This window comes from Callithrix jacchus, chromosome 11, assembly GCF_049354715.1.
Source record: "Callithrix jacchus isolate 240 chromosome 11, calJac240_pri, whole genome shotgun sequence".
Classification (NCBI taxonomy): domain Eukaryota; kingdom Metazoa; phylum Chordata; class Mammalia; order Primates; family Cebidae; genus Callithrix; species Callithrix jacchus.
The window spans coordinates 117,689,060-117,709,878 of NC_133512.1; the positions used below are offsets into that span (position 1 = coordinate 117,689,060).

The window sequence follows — 20,819 nt, forward strand, 5'->3', positions numbered from 1 at the left end:
GCTGTGTTAACCAGGCCGGCCTTGAACTCCTGGGCTTAAGATACCCTCTGGCCTCAGCCTCCTGAGTAGCTGGCACTACAGGTGAGCCCTGCCGTGCCTGGCTCACGTACAAGGTATGTGGCCATGTGTGCAGTTCTCTGGGCATGAACCTGGGAGTGGAATTGCTGGACTGTATGGTAGCTCTACTTTCGTCCTGAGTGGCTGCAAACTCGTCTACAGCAGCTGCATTTTACATCCCCCCCAGCAATGCGTGAGGGTTATAATTTCTCCCACCCTCCCTGACACTTGACACTTGTCTCTCTGGATTCTATCATCAGTTTTATAATGGAGAATTCCATCCTAAAACATGTCTTCCCCATCCACATGTGACTGCCAAGTCTTCCTTCCTCCTCAGTGGACATTTTGTCTATTCCTGTAGTCACCATTCCCTGCTCTCCGACTTTCTTTTTTTTTCTGAGACAGAGTCTTGCTCTGTTACCCAGCCTGGAATGCAGTGGGGCAATCTTGGCTCACTGCAACCTCCACCTCCTGGGTTCAAGTTATTCTCCTGCCTCAGCCTCCTGAGTAACTGGGATTATAGGTCCCCACCACCACGCCCAGCTAATTTTTGTATTTTTAGTAGAGATGGGATTTTACCATGTTGTCCAGGCTGGTCTCAAACTCCTGACCTCAGGTGATCTGCCCACCTGGGCCTCCCAAAGTGCTGGGATTCCAGGCATGAGCCATCCCACTCAGCCTTCTCTCCCACTTTCTCACCATCAGGCCCCATTTCCATGCATAGAGCCTTCCTCACAAAAAGACCCTGTAGCTTCACAGCAGGGCCTTCGCTTTGGCCATTGCCTCCTCCAGGTAGCCCTCATGGCCTGTATGTGGACTTCCCTGTCACTGCTTATATTTGTCCCTGCCAAAATCTCACGTGGAAATGTAATCCCCGGAGTTGGAAAAGGGGCCTGGTGGGAGGTGTTTGGGTCATGGGGATGGATCCTACATGGATCCATGCTGTTCTCTCCATAGTGAGTTCTTATGAGATCTAGTGTTTAAAAGTGTGTGGCACCTCCCCACACCCTCTCTTGCTCCTGCTCTAGGTATGTGATGTGCCTGCACCCTTCTGCCGTAAGTAAAAACTCCTGGAGGCCTTCCCAGAAGCCCAGCAGATGCTGGTGCCATACTTGTACAGCCTGCAGAACTGTGAGCCAATTAAACTGCTTTATCAATTACTCAGCCTCAAGTATCTTTTTTTGTTGTTTTTTTTGAGACAGAGTCTCACTCTGTTGCCCAGGCTGGAGTGCAGTGGTGTGATCTCAGCTCACTGCAACCTCTACCTCCCGGGTTCAAGCAGTCCTCCTGCTTCAGCCTCCTGAGTAGCTGGGATTATAGGTGTGCGCCACCATACCCAGCTAATTTTTTTTTTAAGACAGAGTTTCACCTTGTTGTCAAGTTGGTCTTGAACTTCTGACCTCAGGTAATCCACCCTCTGTGGCCTCCGAAAGTGCTGGGATTACGGGCATGAGCCACCTCACCCAGCCTAATTTTTCTATTTTTAGTGGAGACAGGGTTTCACCATGTTGGCCAGGCTGGTCTCAAACTCCTGGCTTCACCTGATCCACCTGCCTCAGCCACCCAAAGTGTGAGGATTTTAGGCACAATCCACAGCGCCCAGCCTCAGGTATTTCTTTATAGCAATGCAAAATGACCTAACACAGTGCTGCTTTCACAAGCTCCTCTTTGTATCTTTAAAAGCAGCAAAAAATCAGATCCTTGCCAATTTGGGTTTAGGGGAAATAAAAACAGCAGGGTTCAAGGATGTATTTTATCATCAGATGTCCTCTGGATGTCCTCTAGGGGTCTTAATGCCACCCTCCTCTTAATCACCTTCATAAAAATTATATCATGATTGTACTTTATCAAAGTTGAATAGTCGCCCCCTGTTAATCTGGGTAGTAGCCTTCTTTACCAGACTGGAAGCACCTTGAGGGTAAGTGTATTATTAGTCAGTTCTCATGCTACTCATAAAGACATACCCGACTAACTTATAAAAAAGAAAACTTACAACCGACTCACAGTTCCACGTGGCTGAGGAGGCCTCACAAACATGGCGGAAGTCGCAAAGCACATCTCCTATGGCCACAGCAGCAGACAAAACAGACTGAGAGCCAAGTGAGAGGGGAAACCCCTTATCAAACCATCAGATCTCGTGAGACTTACTCACTACCAGGAGAACAGTATGGGGAAGACCGCCCCCATACTGTTCAATTATCTCCCACAGGATTCCTCCCACAACAGGTGGAAATTATAGGAGCTACAATTAAAAATGAGATTTGATAGGGGACACAGCCAAATCATGTCAGTGGAGATCCTGTCTTGCTCTCTTTGTGCCAAGCATAGTAGATGCTCAATTAATGTATTGAAATAGTTTTTGTTGTAAAAAGTTTTAAGTGTAGTGTTCCACCAAAATTTAAAAATAATTCTCAAAAAGTAAAATGCTGGCCGGGCGCGGTGGCTCACGCCTGCAATCCCAGCACTTTGGGAGGCTGAGGCGGGTGGATCACGAGGTCAAGAGATCGAGACCATCCTGGTCAACATGATGAAACCCTGTCTCTACCAAAAATACAAAAAATTAGCTGGGCATGGTGGCGCGTACCTGTAATCCCAGCTACTCAGGAGGCTGAGGCAGGAGAATTGCCTGAACCCAGGAGGTGGAGGTGGCGGTGAGCCGAGATCGCGCCATTGCACTCCAGCCTGGGTAACAAGAGCGAAACTCCGTCTCAAAAAAAAAAAAAAAAAGTAAAATGCATCATAACTTGCATACAGAGTGTTAATTTTATGTCTTTATGTATATGTGGCAACACTACAGCATGGCTGTTTGAACCCAAAATTCCTTACAGCTTCTCTCAAAACCCCAGGGCTCCGATGAGAATACTGAGTGAGACAGCCTAAGCCAGTCTGCTAAACACTGGAGGTGAGCCTTGAGTCACGGTGCCCCACCCGGTCAGACCAGTGCTTCCCGCATCCCAGCGCTCACAGCCCTGGCTCTTTATTTCACTGTCTGAAAAGAAAAGAGCATGGCCACTGTCAGACCTTGTTAGCCTGTATCTGCGCTGCAGATGAGCAGCATTTCAAGTCATCTTGAGTAAAGTCTATGTTGCTGGCAATAGTGTTATCCTGACTTCTCTTCCCCAAGTCCTGCTCTCCGTAACAGAGATGTTATGAAATGCTGTCACTTAAGTCTTGCTTCTCCCTTTCTTTCCTTTGGGAGCACCCAGCTAATGGAAGCCTCGCAGGTGCAGGCAGTCAGCGATCAAAAGATGCTCTGCAGGTGCCTCCCCCAGCCTTCCAATAACCAACTGCTCACATAGAAGCTTCGGAACCCAGGTGAGGCAGGAAAGAACATTATACATCCCACAGGTTTGGAGTCCACAAGGCTTTTAGCTTCTAAGAAGGCAGCATGAACTAGAGCCACAGTTCTCTACCTTTAAGGCTGGGCAGCAGCAGCATAACCCAGGAACCTACCAGAATGCAAATCCCTGAACCCCACCCTTCCTACCGGGGTAGGGCCCAGCAATCCGCACTTGGCCAAGTGTTCTAGGTGATGAGAGGCTCGCTCAAGTGTGAGAACTGCTAACTGGAGTTAGTGAGTTCAGAGAGAGCTCCACCCCAGCAGTCCCTAACAGGGTGGAAGGGTGCTCCCTGTTTCCAAAGCCAGAAGACAGAGAACAGAGAAGACCTCCCTTCAGGTTCACCTGAGTGAGGGCTCCTCTGGCAACTGGCTAAGGGCTTCTTTGGAAGCTGCACGGATAGCGCAGACAGACAATATTGTTCCCAACAGCCTCACGTGGGGCACTGGCACCCCGCTTCTCTAGCACAGAGATTCATGTAACTTTCTTTTTCCCCTCTGATACTTATGAAAGCCTGAGTCCTGAGCTGCAGCCTCCCTTAGCGAACTTTCTTGAATCCTTGCCAACCAGGCCACCTGCAGCATCATTATAATCCCAACAAACTAGAACACACCCAGAGATGCTGCCTAGACACTGTCAGCTTTGGGCTCAGAATGGAAATGACAGTGCAGGGGCAGGGGAGGGCAGGAAGAGCCAGGAAGACAGAGCAGGAGGCAGGAATGGAGTGCTCAGGGAGTCGCAGATGGCGTCCGCACTTACAAAACGCTGGCTTTTACATTGGAGAATTTCGGCCTCTGGAGCCGAGGAGAAAGAACTGCAGCTCACCTCTTAGGCATCTCCTTCCAGGGCCAGGAGATCCTAGAACACCTCGAATGCCCATGGCAAGTTCCTGGCACCAATTCTATTACTTGGGGCCAGCCAAGTTTAAACAAATAGAGTGTGGAGCGAAGGAGGGAGAAGAGTCAGGTGAAATAGGGAAAAAAGAGGGACAGCCAGGTGCAGTGGCTCTCGCCTGTAATCCCAGCACTTTGGGAGGCCGAGACAGGTGGATCACTTGAGGTCAAGAGTTTGAGACCAGCCTGGCCAACATGGTGAAACCTCATCTCTACTAAAAAATATAAAAATTAGCTTGGCGTGGTAGTGTGCACCTGTAATCCCAGCTACTTGGGAGGCTGAGGCATGAGAATTGTTCGAATCTGGGAGGCAGAGGCTGCAGTGAACAGATTTTTCCACTGCACTGCAGCCTGGGCAACAGAGCAAGACTCCATCTTAAAAATAAAAGAAAAAAGAGGCCGGGCGCAGTGGCTCACACCTGTAATCCCAGCACTTTGGGAAGTCAAGGTAGGCGGATTACCTGAGGTCAGGAGTTCAAGTCTAGCCTAGCCAACATGGTGAAACCCCGTCTCTACTAAAAATATAAAAATGAATAAATAAATAAAAAGGAACCAGCAGATTTGCCCCTTGACCTGCATGGAGCCATTTCACACTGTCAGCCGCTTCTCGCCATCTGCTTGCAGGACTGGCACGGTCAGAGCAGTCGTGACCATCTTAGCATCCTCGGAGCCTGTGGCTCATTCAAATCAGACAGTCAGACTGCTGAGAAGAAAATTATAGAGACAAAGTATTTATTATTTTCCATTTAAAAAAAGGAAATAGTGCCCAAGAGAGGAAATTTCCTAAGGAAACAGCGCTTCTTGCTGCATCTTCTCTAAATGACAAACCCCCTTTGGCAAAAGAAAACAATTAATGCAACTAGAACTGCCTTGTGAGAGCAACGTTTAATTCTGACCCAGAATTATAATAATTGTTGAAAGTTCTATTAATTCCACCACACTGTGTAGGAATTATTACTCAGACTTTTCCCACCCTATCACTCCTGAAAAACCACAGTGGTAAACCGTGTCTGGCATAACTGAGGAAGTACAGTACATTTCCTGATCATCAGCCATCGCAGAAGAGCACACTTAACGTGCATCTCAAGTCGTCTGGAGTCAAGTCTACATTGCCGGCAATAGTTGTGTTATCCTGACTTCTCTTCCCGTAACAGAGATGTGCTTTCAGTGAAATGCTGAAATGCTGTCACTTATGTCTTGCTCCTCCCTTTCTTTCCTTTGGGAGCACCCGGCCAGTGGAAGCCTCGCAGGTGCAGGCAGTCAGCGACGTTGTGGGCGATATAGTAGAGGTTCAGCATGGCCGCAGGGCTGAGAATGTCCACTTCCGGTTTCTTCTGTTTCTTCCCATGAGACTTGCCCTGGCCTTTTCCTTTTTTCCCTTTACCTGGCTTTCAAAGACAAAAATAAATATGGAAGGAGGGAAGTTAGTTTTTCATTTTATTATTATCTTTTTTCAGGTGGAGTTTCACTCTTGTTGCCCAGGCTGAAGTGTAATGGCACAATCTTGGCTCACCTCCACCTCCACCTCCTGAGTTGAAGCAATTCTTCTGCCTCAGCCTCTGGAGCAGCTGGGATTACAGGCGTGCACCACCACACCCTGCTAATTTTGTATTTTTTGTAGAGACAGGGTGTCTCCATGTCGGTCAGGCTAGTCTCAAACACCTGACCTCAGGTGATCCACCTGCCTCAGCTTCCCAAAGTGCTTGGAATACAGGTGTGAGCCACTGCGCCCAGCCTCTTTTTTTTGAAACAGAGTTTCACTCCCACTACCCAGGCTGGAGTGCAGTGGCATGCTGTCAGCTCACTACAACCTCCACATCCCGGGCTCAAATGACCCTCCTGCCTCAGCCTCCTAAGTAGCTGGGATTACAGGCACCCACCACACCTGGCTAATCTTTGTATTTTTAGTAGAGTCAGGGTTTCACCATGTTGGGTAGGCTGGTCTCAAACTCCTGACATCAAGTCATCTTCCTGCCTCGGCCTCCCAAAGTGCTGAGATTACAGGTGTGAGCCACCGCACCAGGTCGAGTTAGTTTTTATAAACTTGATATCTTCAGTATTTCTGTATTGAACGAGAAAAAAATTCCTAAAAAGAAATGAGTCAAAACAGCAGCCACACCAGTTTGCATTGTCTTCTCTAAATGACAAACCCCCTTTGGCAAAAGAAAACAATTAATGCAACCAGAACTGCCTTGTGAGAGCAACGTGTAATTCTGACCCAGAATTATAATAATTCACATGCAATCTAATCTGCATGGAAGTCACATGCAATCTAATTTGACAAGTGTTTATTAAGCACCCAGATTAAAAGAGACCCAACCTAATGCAGAGTGTGGCCCTTGTTCGAATTCTTATTTGAACAAGCTGCAAAAAGATGTTTTTGAGTTAATCAGGGAAATCTGATCATGTCAAAGAATTATTAGTAATTCTATGAGGTCTGATAATGGCATCGGATGGTAGAAGAAAATGTCCGCACGCTTCTGAAGCACACACGCTGAAAGCTGCGGGGATGAGATGAAAGGAGGCCTGAGGTTGCTTTAAAACACTGCAGCTCCCCCACTGTCCCTCACCCAGAAAAAACAGAAAGCAAATGTGACAAAATCCTAATCATTTCTGAGTCTGAGAACTGGATATATGAGGATTTACTTCACAATTCCATTTTCACTTATGTTTGGAAATTTTCATAATAAATATTAAAACAAGTTTGATAATCAGGATGCAAATATATATTGTGGCATTTGTTTTACAAGTAGTCTCTACCTCATTAAGCAGTGATGAGGTTTAGGTGAGCCACAAAGATAAGATACTAAGCACAATGTCTGACATGAAACAAATAATAAATGATGATTTTCATTACTTTCCTTTCTTTTTTTTTGGATATAGGGTCCTCCTGTGTTGCTCAGGCTGGAGCGCAGTGGCACAAACTCAGTTTACTGTAACCCTGACCTTCCAGGCTCAAGTGATCCTCCTACCTCAGTCATCCAAGTAGCCGGAACCACAGGTGTGAGCCACCACATTTGGCTAATTTTTTTATTTTTGAGAGTAGAGACAGTCTTGCTATGTTGCTTAGGCTGCTCTTGAACTCCTCGGCTCAAGCAAGCCTCCCATCTTGGCCTCCCAAAGTGCTGGGACTACAGGCTTGAGCCACTGTGCCCAGCCCGTGCCATTATCTTTAATACCACCAATCCTCAGAGCTGTATTTCAAAGTAGGTAGGTATTATTCCTGCCTTCAAGAAAATGTAGGGGCTCCGTGAGGTTACCCAGCACATGGAAACCCATGTCCACCAGGCTCGGAGTCTATTCTCCTTCTATGACTGCCCCGTGAGGTTGGTGTTCTCTGGGAAAATGAATGGATACCATCCTAAACTGGAAGTAAACTTTACATTTTGAGCTTATCAACTTGTTTTTCATGGATTGTGCTTTTGTCATATCCAAGAAATTTTTGCCTAACCCAAGTGACAAACATCTATATTTTCTTCTAGAAGTGTTAGAGTTTTTGGTTTTATATTTATATTTGCTAGATAACTGAGTTCAGAGGACTGAACTTCTCTATGTCCTCTGACTCACACATCCAGAAAATAACAGATGGAAGTATATTATTAAAAAGTGTTGGCCGGGCACGGTGGCTCACGCCTATAATCCCAGCACTTTGGGAGGCCGAGGCGGGTGGATCACGAGGTCAAGAGATTGAGACCATCCTGGTCAACAAGGTGAAACCCCGTCTCTACTAAAAATACAAAAATTAGCTGGGCTGTAGTCCCAGCTACTCGGGAGGCTGAGGTAGGAGAACTGCTTGAACCCAGGAGGCAGAGGTTGCGGTGAGCCAAGATCGTGCCATTTCACTCCAGTTTGGGTAACAACAGCGAAACTTGGTCTCGAAAAATAAATACATAAAATAAAATAAAAAGTATCTCTTATGGCCAGGTGAGGTGGCTCATGCCTGTAATCCCAGCACTTTGGGACACCTAAGCAGGCAGATCGCCTGAGGTTGGGAGTTTGAGACCAGCCTGACCAACATGGAGAAACCCGTCTTGACTAAAAATACAAAATTAGCCGGGCACGGTGGTGCATGCCTATAATCCCAGCTACTCAGGAGGCTGAGGCAGGAGAATCTCTTGAAGCCAGGAGGCTGAGGTTGCAGTGAGCCGAGATCACATCATTGCACTCCATCCTGGGCAACAAAGAGTGAAACTCCGTCACATAAATAAAAGTGTCTCTTGTAGGCAAGGGAGAGGAGAGGAAGGTATAAATGTTCAAGGACATCGGCAAGGGCTAAACATTTCTATAAAATAGATGTCCTGTTCAAAGCATTTCAGCCAAAAAAATGTCCCAAGCTAAACAAAGAGGAACATAGTTCATATGTTAAAACTACTAAAATACATTTTTGCTAGGTGAAATGGAGTACATTCCTAGATACAGACCCTGAGAATGAAGATGAGACATACCTTGCAATGCAGTTGCCTGGCTTCTCTGAGAGAATCCGAATGAAAATCCTACGTAACGCATTCTCCTGGCCAAACCACCCCATCAGGTATGGCATGTACATTTTACCAGAAACTCTTAAAGACTTTGGGTCTTGATTTTCTTTATGACCGTATACTTTCTTGCATACCAACCACACTTGACTTAAAATATGTGCTTTAATATTTAAAATGGTTTGGGACCTAAAATTTACATAAAAGTTTGACATTTTTGGCCGGGCGTGGTGGCTCAAACCTGTAATCCCAACACTTTGGGAGGTCAGGAGATGATGGAGACCATCTTGGACAACATGGTGAAACCCTGTCTCTATAGCCAGGTGTGGTGGCGAGCGCCTGCAGTCCCAGCTACTTGGGAGGCTGAGGCAGGAAAATCGCTTGAAATCTGGGAGGCTGAGGTTGCACCATTGCATTCCACCCTGGGCAGCAAGAGAGAAACTCCATCTCCAAAAAAAAAAAAAAGAAAGAAAAACCTCCTGACACTGTGTCTATATTCTGCCTATAACTAGAGCAACCACATAATTTACTGCCCAAACCAAGACACTTCAACAAATATAAACAAATATAAACTGACCCTGTCCCAGGCTGGGGACGGGGGGACGTACAGTGGTCTCTCTGTCTTTAACAGTCTCCCAACAACCCCGTAGTCACTTTCCATCCCATTACCCTCCGCACCTTTCCCTAGTTAATAGTAATTGTTTATGTTTATTGTTTGTTTCCCTGACCAGAGGTTCTATGAATTTACCACTGAATTCCCCAGCCTACACCAACATCTGGCACACTGCAAGGATGCATACATATTTGCTGAGTGAATGAATACATTGCAACCGAGATGCAATGCAGGAACAGGATTTAGAAAGCAAATGTGGATTTCTGCTTTTCTGAGTTTTAAGATCCCTCCTTCATTCATTCAACAAATATTTAACAAATATCTACTGTGTACCCAGGCCCTGTATTAGATGGGGAGCCAAGGAGATCTCATGGTGCTTACAGTCCAGTGAAGTCTGAGAAAGACACTAGCCACCTAATCACAAACACACATCTACTCATGACCCGGGCTGTGAAGAAAGGACCCTATTGGCTGGACATGATGGCTCACACATGTAATCCCAGCACTCTGGGAGGCCAAGGCTGTCGGATCACTCGCACCCAGTTTGAGACCAACCTGGGCAAGATGGTGAAATCCCGTCTCTATAAAAATGTAAAAAATTAGCCAAGGGTGGTGGCTCATGCCTGTAATCTCAGCACTTTGAGAGGCCAAGGCAGGTGGATCACAAGGTCAGAAGTTCGAGACCAGCCTGGCCAATGTGGTAAAACTCCATCTCTACTGAAAATACAAAAATTAGCCAGGTATGATGGCAGGTGCCTGTAATCCCAGCTACTCGGAAGGCTGAGGCAGGAGAATCACTTGAACCTTGGAGGCAGAGGTTGCAGTAAGCCGAGATTGCATCACTGCACTCCAGCTTGGGTGACAGAGCAAGATTCCATCTCAAATGGAATGTTTTTTTTTCTAATTTTTCAATTTTTCAAATGTTTTTTTTTTTTTTCTAAATTAGCGGGACTCAGTGGCATACACTTGTAATCCCTGCTATTCTGGAGGCTGAGGTGGAAGGACCCTTTGAGCCCAGGAATTCAAGGCCAAAGTGAGCTACATATGGCACCACTGCACTCCAGCCTAGGCAACAACGCAAGACCTTATCCCAAAAAAAATAAACAAAAACAATAAATTAATAAAGAAAGGCCCTAAAATGCCTATAATAGATGATGTTATAACAGCACAGTAGGGGCAAGGGCTGACCTAGTCTGGGACATTAAAGGAAGAGTTCCCTGAGTGGCCTGTGGGCTAAGGGTAGGGAATTCCAAGGCAAACAGCCTACACAAAGTCTCTGAGGCTGGAGGGAAGGTGAGAAAAAGAGACTGAAACCCAGAAAAAGCCAACGTGGCCAGCCCAGAGGCAACCAAGAGGGCCAGTGAGAGCAGCTAAGTCAGGAAAGGTAGGCAGGGCGCTGCTCTGGCTTGCAGGCTCTGTGCACTAATGTGTTTGACCTTCATTCAAGGAGCATGAATTAATTGGCATTTGCTTAAATGGCTATGTACAGCATTCTGCCTCAGTTCCCTGGGCCCTGAAAGAAATGGCAATTGGCTGGGCACAGTGGCTCACGCCTATAATCCCAGCACTTTGAGAGGCTAAGGTGGGCAAATCCCTTGAGCCCAGGAGTTTGAGACCAGCCTGGCCCACATGGTGAAACCTTGCCTCTATTTAAAATACAAAAATTAGCCAGGCATGGTGGTGCACACCTGGGGTTCCAGCTACTTGGGAGGCTGGGGCAGAAGGATTGCTTGAGCCCCAGAGGTAGAGGATTGCGGTGAGCTGTGATCACTCCACTGCACTCCAACCTGTGTGACAAAGCAAGACCCCGTCTCAAAAAAAAAAGCAACCATGGAATGATTCAATTTAAACCAAGAAATTTTACTTAATCATTTTACACGAAACAAACTGGAAACAACACAGAAACTTAACAATGACATTTCTACACTAGAGTCTAATGCGGATCAGGAGTAAGGCTTTCCAAGAAAACACAGCCAAAGCACCAGAGGTGAGGTACAAAGGGCTGTGGGCACTGGGGAAACAGAAGGCACGGTCCTTCTGAACCAAGTCTCAAAGAAAACGGATCAAGACAGGGAAGGCGCAAGGGGCTTCCAGAAGAATGCAGATTTAGTGTGGGATGAGGGGTTTTTGGTTTTGTTATTGTTTAGCAGAGAGGATAAGGCAGAGAAAGCTCGAGGTTGAAGGCCCCTTTAGCAAGCGCTCTGTGCACCCAGCTCTAGCGTGCAATACTTAGTTTAGCAGACAATGGTGCCTCCCTAGGACTTGGGGCAGGAGCTGGAAGGTCACAGCCCTTCTGGAAAGAACAGCGAGGGTGGGAAGGAGGTCGAAAGTGACTGGAAGAGGGCTGAGGAACAGGAATGCTGTTGGCAGCAAGGTGGTGGCACCAGGGCTCACTCTCTACTTCCTGAGTCTGCAGAGCAGCAGAGTCCCGCGCGGGGACTCAGGGTGGCAGCGGCAACTAAGAGCCCGGACCCGTCACAGTGGGCATGGCCTGGCGCCCTGAGGTCCCACACCATGGTACCACCCCCCCACCCGCCTTTATTTCCCATATCAACCGTCTGGGTGTGAGGGCTGCTCAACAGGACCACGACCTAGAACCCGAAGAAGGCTCGCCTGACTCCGGCTGCTGCTGCTGCGCGCCTGGCAGGAGCCGACTGCCGGGCACCCCCTGTTCCTGCATCTTTCGCCAGGCGTTGAGGTCGCCCCTTGGGAGAGGCAGTGACCTCGGCGCACGCTCCTCTCTGGAACAGCCTGGGCTCCACGGCGCGTGCCCGGGCACCCGGTACTTCAGGGAGGCGGGGATTACCATGGCGATCCCTTTCTCAGCTGAGTTGGCGGCCGTGGCATGGACTCCGGATCCCGAAGCCCTTCGCATCCACCCGGGCCGCTGCCCCAGCGCCCGTTCCCGCCGCGCCCCAGCCCCTTTTCCGACCTCCTTGGGGAACCGCCGCAGACCCGGCCGCTGCACGCCTCCCCAGGGTCGCTGGGAGGGGCGCGGCCGGCTCAGTGGGCAGCCAGCTGCGGAGCCGCCTGGACGCGAGGTGCCTTCCCGCCCCAGACCGCACCGGCGCCGAGGCACAGAGGCCGCAGGAGCAGTGCGCTTAGGGTAGGCGGGCGCCTTGGGGGCGGGGCCGCGCGCACAATCGCCGGGGGCGGGGCGGGGTCTCTCTGAATTACCGTTGCCAGGGCAACGCGGCCGCGCGCGCGGGCTGGGCCTTTACGTAGCGCGAAGCAGACCACGCCCTCCAGCTCTAGGAACCCGAGTTCGGTGCTGTAGTGTCTGGGCTTGAGCGGCCCGAGAGGCGGGCGCAGGGCGACGCAGCGGGCGCGGGCGCGGGAGGAGCTCCCACTGGGGTGGCGCTGGGGTGAGAGCGCAAGCTAGGCGGCTCACTCGGCCGACTTGGGAGAAATAATCGGAGAAGCTCTTTTGGAAGACGAGCATAAGGACTGACGGCGAAGGGGGAATATCATGTGAAATATTTGCAAAAGAGCCCGATAAAGAGAGTCAGGGCCCTAGAGACTAAAGGGCTGGAGAGGGAGTTCATTTACAGGTAGGATTGGGCGAGAAAGGTACAGTTCTGCCTCCAGCCTTGCTGGTTCCAGCCTCCCTCTCCGCAGGGGAAGGCTACACTTTGGGGGGTACGACTCATTGTTTTTTTTATGACTTGTCATTCCTTTTTTTTGGAGACTGAGTCTCTCTCTGTCGCCCAGGCAGGAGTGTAGTGGCGCGATCTCGATTCACTGCAACCTCCACCTCCCGAGTTCCCAAGTTCAAGCCACTCTCCTGCCTCAGCCTCCGGAGTAGCTGGGACTACAGGCCCCCGCCACCACTACCGGCTAATTTTTGTATTTCCAGTAGAGATGGAATTTTGCCTTGTTGGCCAGGCTGGTCTCGAACCCCTGACCTCAGGTGATCTGCCCGCCTCAGCCTTCCAAAGTGCTGGGATTACAGACGTGAGCCACGGCTCCTGGCCTGTGATTCCGTTTTATTCAACAGTTATTGAGCATTTGCCACGTGCCTGACACTCTTCTAGGCCCTGGAAACTGAGCTCTGAATAAGGCAAAGTCCTTGTTCTCTTAAGGGGTGTTCTGGGGGAGGTGGTCGTGATTGAAATGGAGGGCCTGGAGACATTAAAAGTGATAGGGACAATATGGCATACTGCATTAAATTCATGTGACCACTAGGTGCTCTTTTAGATTGGCGACTGGGGAAGGCCTCTTTAAAACAGATCTGGATGACAAGGAGCAGTCAATTATGCCAGAATGAGGGAGAGGAGGAGGAGACTAGACCAGGAAGCAAGAGTAGGGTCCTGGAAGGCTCTGCAAGGATCAGATGTTTTGTTTGCTTTCTCTTGAAAGATGAACTGGCTTTCAAAGGGGAGTGTTTATGTTCTACGTTCTCATAGATACGCTTTCCCTAATCCTTCATTAATAAAGCAAACCCAACTTCCAACTACTTTCAATATGTCTGTGAGTTTTTCTTATGAGTGCATATACCCTGGATAAAGCAAATTCTCCTGCTCTCCACCTCTTCTCTGCTTGCCTCTGTCTTCATCCCTGGATGGGGCTGGCCCACCCCAGTGTCTTGCACTTTCTTTGGGTTATCTCATTTCAACCAAGGTTATCCCTGTGAGATCACTCCCAAATCTGTTCCAGCCCTGCTTTTCCTGACGTCCAGATCAGAGATTCAGAGTCCTGCTACAAGGTTTTTGTTTTTATTTGAGGTGGAATCCCACCCTGTCGCCCAGGCTGGAGTGCAACGTCATGATCTCTGCTCACTGCAACCTCCACCCCCTGGGTTCAAGCAATAGGCGTGTGCTATCACACCCGGCTAATGTTTATATTTTTAGTAGAGATGGGGTTTTGCCCTGTTGGCCAGGCTGGTCTTGAACTCCTGACCTCAGGTGATCAGCCTGCCTTGGCCTCCCAAAGTGCTGGGATTACAGGCGTGAGCCACCGCACCTGGCCTCCTGCTATAGGTTTTAAAACTCAGCTGTCTTGAAAGTAGATCAGTGGTTGAGGTGTGCCATGGTGGGGGAGGATTGACTCTGCAGTGGGTTAAGAGGAAAATTCCGGAGTGATGGAAATTCTCCATCCTGATTGTGGCGGTAGTTACACAGGTGCAGGGCTGGCTGCATTTGCATGGCTCAGTGCAAAATGAAAACAGGAAGAAGCAGGGAAAAGTGCCACTAAAGGTACCAAATTAGAAAGCTTTCCTTTTCTTTGCAGTCTCTAGCAACCTGTTATGCTGTTTTTATTTACTGTTTAATGTGTTTCCTTCAGTCCGGGAACACTCCCTTTCCTAGCTAACTTCCCATAGCAGATGGGTGACCCTTGAGGGATTGTGCCCTCTGTGCCAGGATGTGCCTGGTACCATGACTGTGGTGGACAGGATGCTCACGTGTCTCACTCTGAATGTGCTGGGGTACTGCCATGCCCTGCCCTAGATAGGGGTGGGAGTGGGGGTAGGGTAGGGTGAGGGTGGAGATTGGGGGTTGCTGGGGGTGACAGGAGGTGAGACTCAGCAGGAGCTAAGATGCCAACCCCCTTCCCCCAACATGCTCCGTTTCCCATTCAATTTTATTGACAAAACACAAATTCAAAGGTAAAATTAAGGCTGGGCTCGGTGGCTCACACCTGTAATCTGGGCACTTTGGGAGGCCGAGGCAGGCAGATCATGAAGTCAAGAGATTGAGGCCATCCTGGCTAACATGGTGAAATCCTGTCTCTACAAAAAAAAAAAAAAAAAAAAAAAAATTAGCCAGGCCTGGTTGCACATGCCTGTAGTCCCAGGTACTCAGGGGGCTGAGGCAGGAGAATTGCTTGAATCCAGGAGGCAGAGGTTGCAGTGAGCCGAGATTGTGCCACTGCACTCCAGCCTGGCCGCAAAGTGATACTCCATCTCAAAAGAAAAAGAAAGGTAAAATTACTAAGAAATTTTCACACCGTGAACTCAGAGCATTAACCCCCAAGCATGTGGCCCTTCTGAGAGTAGGACTCCGTGTGCCCACTGGGGTGAAACAACCCATGAACCTGGCCCTGCACAGGTCTATACATTTGTCAGAATTAATTAAATTATATACTTCAAATGTGTGCAGTTTACAATATATAAATTATAACTTGATAAGTTGATTTTGAAACTTCAACTCTTAGGAAACTTACCTAAAACATCTAAAATAAAACATGGCTGGGCGTGGTGGCTCACACCTGCAAGTCCTTTGGGAGGCTTGAGGCAGGTGGATTGCTTGAACTCATGAGTTTGAGACTAGCCTGGGCAACATGGTGAAACTCCATCTATTAAAAAAAATATAAAATTTACTGGGCATGGTGGCACATACCTGTGGTCCTAGCTACTTGGGTGGCTAAGGTGGGAAGATCACTTGAGCCCAGGAAATCAAGATGGCAGTGAACTGTGATTGCACCACTGCACTCCAGCCTGGGTGACAGAGCAAGACCTTATCTCTAAATAAATAAAATCAAACAGTTCTCATAGCAAATGTTCATCTCCTCCTTCTGTTTTGGATGATGGCCTCAGCAGCCATCTGGGTACCCAAGCTAGGAACTGGTCACCTTTGATCCATGTCTCTCTCCTTTTATCTTAAACACTCTCATCTGCATCTACTTGAGGCTGCCTCCTGACTTCCTTTTTCTTTTCTTTTCTTTTTTTTTGAGACAGAGTTTTGCTCTTTCACCCAGACTACAGTGAAGTGGCGTGATCTTGGCTCACTGCAGCCACTGCCCCCTTGGTTCAAGCAATTCTCCTGCCTCAGCCTGCAGAGTAGCTGGGGTTACAGGCGTGCGCTACCACATCTGACTAATTTTTGTATTTTTTGTAGAGATGGGGTTTTGCCATGTTGGCCAGGCTAGTCTCGAACTCCTGACCTCGGGTGACCCACCCACCTTGGCCTCCCAAAGTGCTAGGATTACAGGCATGAGCCACCATACCCGGCTGATTTCCTTTCTTTTCTTTAATATATTTTTTTTATTTAACAGAGACGGGGCCGGGCGTGGGGGGAGGTCTCCCTATGTTTCTCAGGCTAGTCTTGAACTCCTGGACTCAAGGGATCCTCTTGCCTCAGCCTCTGAAAGTGCTTGGATTACAGGCATGAGCCACCACACCTGACCCTGACTTTTTTAAGCCTGTGGATGGTGCCACCTGCTCCCAATCACCCAGCTGCAAGCCTCTCAGTGTGCCCTCCTGCACTGCTTGCCAAGCCTTGCCTCTCTGGGGGACCGCCCTTCCCCACCCACCTCTTCCTCAGACTGCCACCCCGCCCAGGCCTGTGGCTGCTGCCTCAGGCTTCTGCACTCCCTCTAGCATTCTTTCTAAAGCACAGATTTAATCATGTGTCACCCATTTTCTCCTACAAAGAACTCCTTGGTATGGTATGAATATCTGTAGTCTTTCTGAATCTCACCTCAATACTTACGCTTGCTGGCCCCTCATGCCTCATTTTGGCCACTCTCCTCTGCCTCTGGGATTTGTGGTGCTCCGCACCTCCCAGCCTCTACTTATGTGGTCCGCTTTAGCTGGAGTGTTTTCTTCTTGCTTATCATCAGAAGCCTGTTCAACCTTCAAGGCCTAGCACAAACTGTGAGCTCATTAATCACTAACAATACTTTATGCCAGTAAACTCAGCCTCAGCCTCTGGCATTGCAAGAATCTGCACTCCAGTTAAAAAGAGGTTTCCTTGTCTTCTCCACATGAGCAGCCTCTTTTAGATTCCTCACTGTATGCCACAGCAGTAATGATAGACGTTAATGGAATAATTTTCATGGTTCATTGAGAAGTATTATTGCCTTCATTCTGCCAAGCCTAGAGACTTCATTCTCATTGATGTCTGAGCCTGAGTGAAGGCTACTAGCCTCCCCTCCTTCTGTAAGTCCCCACATGTTTCTGAGGCATGCATTCTGCTTCTTGCCCAACCCGGCTGACATTATCATTACATGCCCATCTTCCTCCTGCCACACTGCAACTGGGGGATGATCTCAAAGTCCACTCCTCAGCTTGTGCGCTTCCCCCTCAGCGTCCCCTCCCCTGCCGGCTCAGGGAGTCACATCAGTGCCTACCACTCTCGTGATGACACAGTCTCTATGTGAAGAATGGCTGCCCTCTGAGACTGGTCCTCTGCCCCATCATTTCCTGTGCTTTGGCCGTCTCCTGCTTCGCCCAGTCCTGACTGGCTGCACTGTTCTCCCAGGCTCCTGCTCTTCGTCTCCTCTAACTCATTTTCATCCATCTAGAATGATACATTCATCACTCAGGCCTAGACGTCCTTTGGAAATTCTCTTTTATCAATCCCTCCCTTGAAATCCCATTTCATCCTTTCATACAGCAGATTATAGCCAACAATGAAGGAGCGTCTGCCGGCATTGTATTTTCACTTCACTGTAACCAGTGTGGTCATTTCTATTATGTTCTCCACCTTGTACACGTGGTCAGAAATTGACTAATTTTCCCAGCTTCACAGTCAGAGTCAAAGAACCCTCTGTCTGTTGAGCCTGTGCTGTTAACCATTATAATTATTCAGGTAGGCCTTTCCTAAGTCCAGAAGATGTGAGTTCAAGTCTCAGCCTCACTACTTATTAGTTGGGTGATTCTCTGAGCTTCACTTTTTTTCCCTTGGGTTGCTGTGAAGGCAATATGATAGAATAACTGTGAAAGTACTATGTGAATTTATTTATTATTATTTATTTATTTTGAGACAGACTCTCGCTCTGTTGCCCAGGCTGGAGTGCAGTGGTGCAGTCATAGCTCACTACAGCTTTGAATTCCTGGGCTCAAATGATCCTCCCACCTGAGCCTCCCTAGTAGCTGGGACCACAGGCTAGCACCACCACGACCAGCTAATTTTTAAAATTTTAAATTTTTTATAGAGACAGGGTCTCCCTATGTTGCTCAGTCTGGTCTCAAACTCCTGAGCTCAGGTGATCCTCCCTTGGGCTCCCAAAGTGCTAGAATTACAGGCATGAGCCACTGTACCCAGCCTGCTACGTGAATTTGAAAGTGTTTTCAAGAAGCCTTGCTGTAAAAGATATAAAGCGCCTTGCTGTAAAAGATATAAAGCACAAGAAAGCATGTTTTGCCAGTGGACGGGCAGGATATAAAATGAATAGTCTAGTGATGATTGGAATCATTTCAGGGGCAGGACTGTTTTCCATTGACCAAATGGATCTTTAGCCTTTGCATGGGAGAAAGCCTTAGCACTGACCTGCAGGGAGGTAAGGAGGGCTGCTGAGGTGTGCGGCTGGGTGGTAGACTTGTTATAACACATAGTGCAGATCCTTGCTAGTATCAGAACATCGTTGATCATATATGCATTTGTCTTAAATGCCAGTTCAGTTAAGAATCGCTTAATGTTTAGGACCTTAGATGTTTATTCCACAAGAACTGAAGAAATCTTCCCATGTAAAATGGAAGAAGATTTTAAATTTAGATAACTATTCATTCTCACATCAGAATAGCACTAGTTAATTTTATCTATTTATGAATACACATCCTTATGTCTTCTTTATAAATAGTAATGCTAACTGTGCTGTTCTTTTAAAAAATTACCAGAATTGAAGCATGCATTCTTAGAATATCCAAATTTAGAATATTCTATCACTGTCTTTCTTAGAAGTTACACTTAAAAATTCCTGTTTCTTCCTTTCTACTCTGGTCACGTCTTCTTTCCATCCTTCCTTTATTTTTTCTTCCTCTTTTTCTTTTTATTTCATTAAGTGCAATAGTATAGCACTGCATTCATTTCATGATAGCCCCACCTGTGATAGCCCTTATATTGAAGAAAAAGTTATGGAAAAAATAAAACGCTCTTTGTAGGTAATTTCCTCTGGTCAGCCACTAGGGTACTAGCAGTGAGAATGCAAGACCTTGAGAGGTAAGACCAGCTGGGGCAGACTTAGGAGATGAGTTATTCATATCTAGGGCAGAGGCCAGCAAACTCTGTGAAGGACCAGATTATAAATATTTCAGACTTTCTGGGCCCTGTGTCCTCTTTTTTTCTTTTTTTTCTTGAGGCAGAGTCGTGCTCTGTTGCCCAGCTGGAGTGCAATGGCGCACTCTTGGCTCACTGCAACCTCCACCTTCTGGGTTCAAGCGATTCTCCTGCCTCAGCCTCCCAAATAGTTGGAATTACAGGTACACACCACCATGCCCAGCTAATTTTTTGTATTTTTAGTAGAGACAGGTTTCACCATGTTGGCTAGGCTGGTCTTGAACTTCTGACCTCGTGATTGGCCCACCTCGGACTCCCAAAGTAGATAACAGATGTGAGCCACCGAGCCTGTTGGCCCTGTGTCTTCTTTTACAACTATTAAACTGTGCCGTTTACAGGCTATGCACCGCATAACAACACGTTGGTCAATGGTGGATTGCATATACCACAGTGATCCCATAAGATTATAATGGGGCTGAAAAATTCTCATCACCCATGATGTCTTCATGTTCCTGACCCTGTGCAGGCCTAGGTTAATGTATTTGTTTCTATCTTAGTCTTTAACAACAAAGTTTAAAAACGGAAAAAGAAAAAAATTAGACATAGAAAAAGCTTATAGAATAAGGATATAAGGAAAGAATATTCTTGTACAGCTGCACAATATATGTGTGTTTTAAGCTGTGTCATTACAAAAGAGTAAAAACGTTTAAAAATATTAAAAAATTTATAAAGTAAGAAAGTTACAGTGAGCAAAGGTTAATTCGTTATTGAAGAAAAACAAATAAATTTAGTGTAGTTTAGCCGCACAAAGTGGCTCATGCATGTAATCCTAGCACTTTGGGAAGCCGAGGCAGGTCAATCACGAGGTCAGGAGTTTGAGACCAGCCTGGCCAATATGATGAAACCTTGTCTCTACTGAAAATATAAAAAATTAGCCGGGTGTGGGGCACCTGTAATCTCAGCTACTCAGGAAGCTGAGGCAGGATAATCGCTCAAACCCCAGAGGCAGAGGTGAGCTGAGATTGCGTCATTGCACTCCAGCGCAGGTGACAGTGTGAGACTCCGTCTCAAAAAAAAAAAATAGTATAGCTTAAGTGTATAGTGTTCATAAAGTCTACAGGAGTCTATGATAATGTCCTAGACCTTCACATTCACACACCACTCAATTTCATTCCTGCCATCTCTATTCATGATCAGTGCCCTATAGATGTCTACCATTTTTACTGTACCTTTTTTATATTTAGATATACAAATACTCACTGTTGTGTTACAACTGCCTATAGTATTCAGTACAGCAACATATTGTGCAGGTTTGCAGCCTAGGAGTAATAGGTTATATCATATAGCCTAGGTGTGCCGGATGCTAAACCATCTAGGTTTGTGTACTGTATGGTATTTGCACAATGATGAAATTGCCTTATGAAGCATTTCTTAGAAAGTATCCCCATCACTAAGCAACACATGACTGTATAAACAACATGTAAACAAATGAGCGTATCTATGTT

At 47.4% G+C, this 20,819-nt stretch overlaps 1 protein-coding gene across 2 annotated transcripts; it reads right to left on the reverse strand.

Annotated features, from left to right (window-relative positions):
* Window positions 1–5,003: 5,003 nt before the first annotated feature.
* SMKR1 (small lysine rich protein 1) lies at window positions 5,004–12,479 on the reverse strand. 2 transcript variants are annotated; one of them, XM_078343792.1, is made up of 2 exons: window positions 12,183–12,479; window positions 5,004–5,676 (listed from the first exon to the last, which is right to left on the reverse strand). In XM_078343792.1, exons 1-2 carry the CDS (start codon window positions 12,249–12,251, stop codon window positions 5,479–5,481), a joined length of 267 nt encoding a protein of 88 aa, XP_078199918.1. In that variant the 5' UTR covers window positions 12,252–12,479; the 3' UTR covers window positions 5,004–5,478. The 2 variants fall into 2 exon arrangements, with proteins under 2 accessions (XP_078199918.1, XP_035110656.2); XM_035254765.3 differs by having other exon boundaries at window positions 5,004–5,672; window positions 11,990–12,266.
* Window positions 12,480–20,819: the final 8,340 nt, after the last annotated feature.

Bases quoted from the DNA above. Each gene is read 5' to 3' on its own strand.
- SMKR1 (XM_035254765.3), bottom strand. From the start codon at position 12,251: ATGCGAAGGGCTTCGGGATCCGGAGTCCATGCCACGGCCGCCAACTCA. The intron at 5,673-11,989 runs GCGAGCCTTCTT...TTTGAAAGCCAG, and splicing joins GCAGCAGCAGCCGGAGTCAG to GTAAAGGGAAAAAAGGAAAA.